This window comes from Adiantum capillus-veneris, chromosome 12 (assembly GCF_014529385.1).
Source record: "Adiantum capillus-veneris isolate H3 chromosome 12, ASM1452938v2, whole genome shotgun sequence".
Classification (NCBI taxonomy): domain Eukaryota; kingdom Viridiplantae; phylum Streptophyta; class Polypodiopsida; order Polypodiales; family Pteridaceae; genus Adiantum; species Adiantum capillus-veneris.
Window position 1 is genome coordinate 118549358 of NC_140942.1, and position 8918 is coordinate 118558275.

The following is an 8918-nucleotide window of genomic DNA, read 5'->3' on the forward strand; positions in this document are numbered from 1 at the left end:
GCCACAGGAAAAGCATCTCTGAGACAAGTCCAAAGTGGAACATCTAGAAATCTACATTCTCCGAGCAAGAGAGATCTCGAGGTGATCTTGGTAAAATCAACAGAACAGGCCTTTTGAAGTTCTCTTGTGAACAAAATATTATGTTTGCAACAATGGCGGGTACTGCTGTTTTTTTTTGGGGGGGGGAGGGGGGGGGAGGAGGAGACCCATTGGAAGAAATGAATAGCCATTAAACGCATGCCGTGGTGAACAGAGTTTCCAACGTTGCCAGTGGAAGTATCAGGGTAGTAGCCATTCAAAGCGCGCGCGCGCGCGCGCACCCACACACACACACACAGAGAGAGAGAGAGAGAGAGAGAGAGAGAGAGAGAGAGAGAGAGATATGCCCTTTCTCTATGTTTGTAACGGAAGATCTAGGATCAGGGAAGTTCCATTCAACAGAAGCTTGTGCACTGCAAATATCAATAGAAAAGAGGTCTTTGAGAATAATAGACGTGGTGATCTAAAGAATATTGATGAAGAGCAGGCCAAAGACTTTGTTGCTTTACTAAAGTTGTGCGCCAATAGGAAGGATCTCACGAGGGGAGCTACTGCACATAGACATCTACTCAAGACCGAGCTGCTTGAAAGCAATGTCTTTGTAGGCAATGCCTTGATTAGCATGTACGCCAAATGTGGGGAACTTGCAAAAGCAAGAGAAGTTCTTGAAAAGCTGAGAGGGATGTTGTCTCCTGGTCTGCCCTTATTGCAGGGTATGCACAGCAAGGCCAGGGCCACGAGGCCTTGCAGTGTTATGAAAACATGCACGATGAGGGCCTCGCACTGAATGCATCACCTGTATTAGCATCCTCAAAGCTTGTGGCACAATTCGTGCACTTGACGAGGGTGAAAAAGTACACGACGAGATTCTGAGACACAGGTTCCTCAAAGACAGTATGGCCCTTGGTGGTGCTTTGGTGGACATGTATGTCAAATGTGGTGCACTTGAGAAAGCAGAAGAGGTACTTATGGGGCTTCCTGTTCGGGATGTGATTTCTTGGTCAGCACTACTCACAGGATATGCTCAGCATGGATGTGTCGACAAAGCTTTCCATTGTCTTCTACAGATGCAACGTGATAGGCTCAGTCCAAATGCTGTCACCTTCATGGCCATCCTGAAAGCTTGCGGTAATGTAGGAGCCAGTGAAGAAGGCAATCTTATACATGCAGAGATTGTCAAGCGAGGTTCATTTGCTACTAGTATTGCTCTCCGTGGTGCTCTAGTCAGTATGTATGCAAAATGTAAAGCACTCACAGAAGCAGAATATGTCCTTAGCAAACTACCCAATCGGGATGCAGTCTCTTGGAGTGCATTGATTGCTGGATATTCACAACATGGTCACGGTAAAGAGGCGCTTGATTGCTTTGACAGGATGCGACGTGATGGCTTGTCTGCTAATGCCATTACTTTTTCTTGTCTGTTGAAAGCATGTGGTACTCTAGGCGCACTTGACAAAGGGAAACAATTTCATCGTCAGATTGTTAGACAAGGTTTGCTTCGCACTTGTGTGGTCCTAGGGGCAGCTTTGGGTGATATGTATGCCAAATGTGGTGCACTAAAGATTGCACGTGAAGTACTCAAGAGCCTTTCCTTCAGAAATGTTGTGAGTTGGTCTGCCCTTATTGCAGGGTATGCACAAAAAGGGCATGGTGAGGAAGCCCTGGTTGGCATGCCCTGGTTGCAGGATATGCTCATCAGGGTAAAGTGGAAGAAGCGCTGAATTCTTTTTGAGCAGATGCAATCTGTTGGTGTTGCTCCGAATGAAGTCACTTTTATTTGTGTGCTTAACGCCTGCAGCCATGCAGGTCTTGTAGGACCAGGCCTGATGTATTTCACGGAAATGAGTACAATCTATGGTATTGTACCTGATTTAGAACACCATACTTGCATGGTTGACCTTCTGGGCCGTGCAGGGTATTTTGATGATGCAGTAGCAATCATCATGAAGATGCCATGCTCGAACTATCTTCCAGTGTGGTCTGCATTGTTAGGGGCTTGTAGAAAGTGGCAAAAAGTGAGTCTTGGAAGATGGGCCTTCGACCATGCAGTACAACTAGATAGGACAGATGCCTTGGCTTATGTGTGTATGAGTAACCTTTATTTGGCTGCTGGCATGAAAGAAGAAGCTAATGAGATAGAAGCCTTAAGACTTGAATGTGGAGCATGGAAAGAGCCAGGACGAACTTGGTGGACTGACAAAAATGGAAAGGTTCATTCATTTTCAGTTGGGGATAGAAGCCATGCACAAAGTAATCAGATTTATGCAAAGCTACAAGACATCACCCAAAAGTTGTATCAAGAAGGCTATTCCCCAAGTCGGCAGTGGGTCTCAAAAGACCTTCTTGATGATGCAAGAAAGGAGATTCTTTTTTATTCCCCCAAGAAAAATATCCTTCCATTAGTCAGTAAAACTGCCCAATGGCCACAATCTGCCCCTGCTAGAGAGGGCTTCATCAGCATATAGGGAGACTGTCCCAATGAAAAAACAAGATATGTACAATGAGGCTAAATCAAGAGATAGGAGGAGGAAACAGCCACATTGGTGGACGGTACTACCATCTAGGCGCACCATGAATCGTGGTGAAGAAGGGCCTTGGGCGCCAAAGTCGCAGGAAGGCCTCACGGTGCTTCCGCATGCAGTTGGAGCTGCCCTGGAGTCTTTCAAACTGGCCCGAGTGTGTGGATCAGCTCCAGCCAAATGTCATGGACAATCTCCGCCGGTGGGATTGGTCAAGCCTTGAAAATGCAGAAGCAGCGTGCTCGCCAGATGAACCACATTGTCAGGATGCAGATGAGCTCCCAACACCACTCTCTATCTCTGCTCTACTCTTGAGGGACTAACTTTGTGGTTGGCTGGAGTGTAGGGCGGCCCTCTTGTATCACAATCATCCTACTGACTGAAGCCATCTCAAAATGAAGTGTTGGGTCCGTGAGTGTGGACCAAGCTGCAACTTCCCAAGTGTCTTGGGCTGTAGAGAGTACAGTCATCTGCCGAAGAACCTGAAACCAACCTGCCGTGCCATGCAAAATACTAACTTCCTTTCAAATGGCACATACGGAGGATACCAACATATCTTCCCTTGCAACATGCATTAAACATGCTTAGGTCATCACATGCACAATAAACCATGATATGTAGGAAAGTTCCAAATGCATGGGCCATGCATGATGTGTACACAAGCACTCAGAAAAAACATAGGTTTAGTGTAATATCTCCTACAAAGTTTAATATTTAATCTTAAGTTTAAATACTTGAGATTTGGGCACCTAAGACCTAGTGCTATGCTTCTAAAATGCATGGATTTAAGGTGTGCAAGGGGATACAACTTCATGATGACTACTCTAGCTACACATAAACTACCCCTTGACAACCTAAAAGCATGATAATACTCCCAACAATTTAAAGAGAAAAAGAAGGCCCAAAGCAAGAAAAGTTGCTAGCGTGCACATGTCACTTTCACAAAAAAGCTAACCACATGCGTGGCACACGAAAAAATATTGCATTGTCAAATTTGAGTTCTTCACAAACAAGCTCACGTCTATGCTTGGTGTGACATCTAAGCTTGGCTGCATTTTGGGCTTTTTTGTTTGGTGTCAAGGAGTGGATTTTGGTGTAGGAGAAGAAATCCCCTTTTTAGTCCCTTTGGCCTCTACTCTGCAGTTGAGGAAGGACAAAAGATGGTGAGATTTTTGTAAGATTTCCAGGTTGGGGATGAATTTGGGGAGAACTTTGAGCTTGAAGGAGTGGACAATAAGAACCATGAAGGAGTGGGGAGGGAAATGGTGCTACAAGCTTCTTACCATGGCATGTTGTGAAGGCTCTTCCCTTGCTAGGAGACCTCCCTCTCAATTGATTGGCCCTCCTTGACTGCTTCCCTCCAACTCCAATCCTTCTAACCTTGCCACGTTGGCTTTGAGAGGGGGGACATGTTGCAACCAATGGGAGGACTTCATGATGGTTGAGGGTGGTGTAGTATGGCCCTCCCAATACTGCTCTTTAGAGAATAAGTTTGAGTTTCCCCTTCCCCCATAAGTTGATTAAATATATTTTTATTAGATAGCTTGTCCTATTTTATTTGAATTTTAATACATGTTATCTCTCTGTGCTACCAACTAAGCTAGTTCCTAACTTTCACCCCCGAAATTGGGTAGCTAGTGTACCACTAAATCATGCATACACCCAACTAACCTATCCTGGAGAGAAACAACCCATTTTTCATGATTTGATTAATTAATTATTGTGCTACTGACTTATTATAACTTGCCATCTTGTATAGTCTCTCTCTTGAGTTTTCCATCTCGTATGTAGCCATCTCAATGGGAGGTGTTTGTATTTTTGGTTAAAAAGGCCATATGAAGGAGCCATTCATGATGAAAGTAGAGCTTCAATAGAATATGTTACATAATTATCTACAAACACCATTATATATAGGCATTTTTAAACCATTTTTTGGTTAAAAAGGCCATATGAAGGAGCCATTCATGACAAAAGTAGAGCTTCATAGAATATGTTGCATAAATATTTACAAGAAACATTATATATAGGCATAAGGAAGATGGTAGATATTTGAAAACTCCTCTAGAGCGTGGCAAGAGCGATGGAAAACATTATATATAGGCATAGGGAAGACGGTAGATATGGAAACTCCTCTAGACAATGGCAAGAGCGATGGAAAACTCGTAGGGCATATACATGTTTTGGTTTGGTACCTTGGCGCTTGGATGGACACGTAGACATATGTTCTAGGGGGCCTTTCCATAGGAGAGAAATCTACGGTCTCACTCCAACAACCCTCTTCTTGAGAGGATGTGATTTTATCCCCTTGATATAAGAGATCCTTTTGGTCAAATCCTCCGCTTCAACACCAATGTTCATAATGCTTCTAGGAACCTATTATCCATCATGATGGATTTTAATTGGATCCATCACTTTCGTTTGTTAAGGTACATTGATAATATAAGAAGAAAATATTTGCTTTTTTGGCCAGTGCAAATAATTAAGGTGTGAAACATGTGCAACATGAATTTTTTGCAACGACAACTTTCATCTTTGTAAGTCATTCAAAAGAGAACAACATATATGTTGGGGTAAGAGGTTTAGATTACACTCAATGCGTGACCAACCCCTAAAGACAAGCAGATCAACCATGCACCATTATGTGCATGTATGCATCCCACTACATCCCCAATTGTATGCTTCTTTATAGTCACATACTATTGAAAATCACTTTCTAGAATAAAGTGCCACCTTTCCACTTTAAGCCTATATAAGACCATATTGCTTATCTTGTATATGGCCCTTTTCATCCAAATCAATCAAGCGAGTCTATTTTCATTGAGTGCTCTCTCTCTCTCTCTCTCTCTCTCTCTCTCTCTCTCTCTCTCTAATTTGTTTTCTCTTTATTATTATGAAAATCTCACTACCATGAATGCAACTAACCCTTTTTCACCTTAATTAATCAATCCTTACAAGTGGTATCAGAGCTTGTAAGTAATTAGTATCTCCTAATTACTTAAGCAGTTAATTAAATCCCTAAGCTAGATTTAGTGCTCTCTCTCCGTAAGCACTAAATTGATTCATACTTCTTTTAGGATTAGATTAGTATAACTCAATTCTAGTCATCTCCATCATTGGTTTTGGGCAAGTCTACATAGCCACTACCCTCACCGATGATTACCAATAATTGAATTGAGTGCTAGCTGTGTGTTTTTCTCTTCCTTTACTTGTCGTTTGACTTGCTTGATAACAATCGGTGCTTATATATATATATATATAGATACACACACACACACACACACACACACACACACACACGTGCATATGAAGCCCTCATCAAGAGTTTTCGGATGAATGTACTCATGCTTTGTTTAAGGCAAGCATCAAGCAATGGCGCCTTGATTAATCTTGCATGATTTTTGTCAATTAATCAAGTGTGTGTGTGTGTGTGTGTGTGTGTGTGTGTGTGCATGCGTGCCATTTGAAGGCATGAGTGTGTGTGTGTGTGTGTGTGTGTGTGTGTGTGTGCACACCCTTTTGAAAGGGGTGTTGAAGTCAAGGAGCCATCAAAGACTACGTGTGACCCTTCCCTTTTGAGGCACATGGCCTAAAAGAGTCCTGTGAGATGTCCACCAAAAACATCAATAAGTTTAACAACGTCGGATTTCACACCTGGCAGACAAAAGTCAAAGGAGTGCTCATGAAGAAATTTTTTTGGAGCATCGTAAAACCACCATCCAATTTGGGGAAAGTCTTGACATGAACCTTCAATGCTAGGAACCAAAAGAATCCTAGAGATTCCAAAGGCATTAGGGAAATTTTGGACTCTCAAATGGGCCCTACAAGGACTTTGACTTTCTCCCTCTTGTCCAAAATAGGCGCACGGCAAATTTTTTACAAATGAAATCAAAACTTGTTGGACCTTTTAAATTTAGAATGTACTCATTGAGATCTATCCATTGATATATAGCATGCCATCAAGTTCTTTATATTCTAGAAGATTCCATTTTTTGATGTGACAACTCCGTCTTATAAATGGAATTTGTGCCTACATTGCAGCTTCAGTGGGGAGGCCATAACTTTTACAAATCAACTCCAAATTTGTCAGAGTTTGGGTATTTAGAACCTACTTTTGAAGATCTTTCCAATGATATGTGGGTTGATAGGGTTTTGACAAAGTGTTTATGTACTTCACCAGGTTGTCCACTTTGGACAAGACAGGCAAAAAAAACCTCCTTAGCGAGTCCAAATTTTCCCTAATGTAAAGTACACATTGTGGAAGAAGAAGAAGAAGACAAAGAAAACGGGGAGAAGTCAACACTATCTATTATGGGGATGCATTGTAATGGGTTTTAGACACTACCCCAAACCCAAAGTTTGGAGGGAAGACATGCCCTCTCTTGCATTAGATTGCACCTTATGAGCCATATGCAGTTACCCTAAGTAGCCCATATTATCCTTGGTTAGAATTCGTGCACTTATTGTAAGCTTCAACTTACGGAGGCGTCTGTTGGGCTAAGCCGTTTAGCTTACACTTGATGCGTAACCAACCCCTAAATCCAAGCAGATCAACCATGCACCATTATGTGCATGTATGCATCCCACTACATAGAATTCCCTAATTATATGCTTCTTTATAGTCACATGCTATTCACTATAGCCACATGATATTTGACACTTCTCCCACATGTGATGGAAATCACTTTGTAGCATTAAATGCCACCTTTCTACTCTAAGCCTATATAAAGCCATATTGCTTAGCTTGTATTTGGCCCTTTTCATCCAAATTAATCAAGCGAATCTATTTTCATTGAGTGCTCTCTCTCTATTTTTTTTGCTCCTTATTATTATGTAACTCTCACTACCATGAATTATCACCGAGAGGGTGACTACTTAAAAAAACGACAGAGAGAGATGATGATGGCTATGGAGTTTAGAGCTTCTCACCGTGCCTTAGTGTCAGGACAACGGCAAGGCCGGGCTAGGCAGTGTGGAAAGGGAGTCCAACTAGGGCAAAGGGCTCGGAGCCATGCTATATAGTGGGTGGTTGGGAGGTGGACTCTTAGGTTCTAGTTCCCCTTGTCTAACATTGGTATCAAGAGCAAGGTTTTCTAATTTTGGGAAGGCATAGCCGTGGTGTTGGAGAGCCACACAACTTCTTGCATGCTTTTTCATGTTAGGGTCACTAAGGCCGTGGAGCTCACCCTTGTGAGGAGGACGACAGAGCGGACGGCATGGGCAACACTGCTTGCGAGGGGACAAAATCGACAAACAACCTGCACCAAATCGCAAACTCTCGGGCTTCATGGCATCGCGCGGGTGCACAAAGTGTTTCCCGTGCCTAACACAAAGGCTCTCGACCACCATCGAAGGCGGGGTGAGCAAAGGCTCCCCCCTCGCGCTGTCTGCAGGCCGCCATAGCCGGTGAGCAGTTCTTTTTTTCACCAACTAAGGGACAATACCCACAGTGGGGTACCCCCTCCCTCCCTCTTGTGACGCTTCGGGTGAAGCTAGGCAAACCGACAGAGCCAAACAAGGGCAAGTTCGGGAAATACACATGCAAGGTGCTATTTTCTGTTGCGTATCCTGCATATTCTTGTTTCATACCTTCATTCAAGTCATCGGTAAGTTATTCAAAATACACAAACCAAGTGCAGTACGGGTGCTCAAGGCAAACACACCTACACTATTGAATTGTTTTCTTGAAAGACGGAGCAAGATTACATCCTCAGCGGAAATTGGAGCACGAACAAAATTAGCAAGGCTAATTACCGATATCAACAGGATTCTTTATCGATATTTACCAGTTGTGGTACATCAAGTATTCTTCTTGCTATTCCTTGCACTGCACTGTTGCCATGGATTCAGATATCAATATGGCTTTTGATTTCGAGAAAAATACGCATGATCCTGCCCATGATGTCTTACGGTCGGATGCTCTCATGGAGAGTGCCCGCGGCGCTACGGTAGGTGACGACACCTATGAATTGCTCGACATTCAAGAATTTCGTGCAGTTCAGACACGCATATTAGTCATGGAAGAAAATTTTGAATCTTTAAATGAGAACGTCACTAAATTATCCACGTTAGTGATCCAATTAATGCAACATCAGTCCAAGGGTCCTAGTGACACGCACATGCAACGTTGCTACACAGGGGCAAGGACCTTCTAATCCGGGACAAGGTCCAACTGCTGATACTTTGCACACTCTCACCACAAAAGAGGTGGATGAGTTGTTGAAAAACACCAAACCACCGACTTTTAAGAGAGAAGACTGCGATCGCTATAAGGATACAATGAATATATTTCTCAGAAAGTGTGATGGAATTCACGCCTTACAGCGTACTCCGAACGCAGTCAGAGCACTGCAAACGAGCTTA

General features: G+C 43.0%; 2 protein-coding genes across 2 annotated transcripts; both read left to right on the forward strand.

The window, feature by feature from the left end:
• The first annotated feature begins 935 nt into the window (after window positions 1-935).
• LOC147446406 (pentatricopeptide repeat-containing protein At4g18520, chloroplastic-like) lies at window positions 936-1760 on the forward strand. The gene has a single exon (XM_086524700.1). The coding sequence runs from the start codon at window positions 936-938 to the stop codon at window positions 1758-1760; it is 825 nt and encodes a 274-aa protein (XP_086380826.1).
• A 15-nt stretch (window positions 1761-1775) lies between these two features.
• Window positions 1776-2504, forward strand: LOC147446407 (pentatricopeptide repeat-containing protein At5g40410, mitochondrial-like). The gene has a single exon (XM_086524701.1). It carries the CDS (start codon window positions 1776-1778, stop codon window positions 2502-2504), a length of 729 nt encoding a protein of 242 aa, XP_086380827.1.
• Window positions 2505-8918: the final 6414 nt, after the last annotated feature.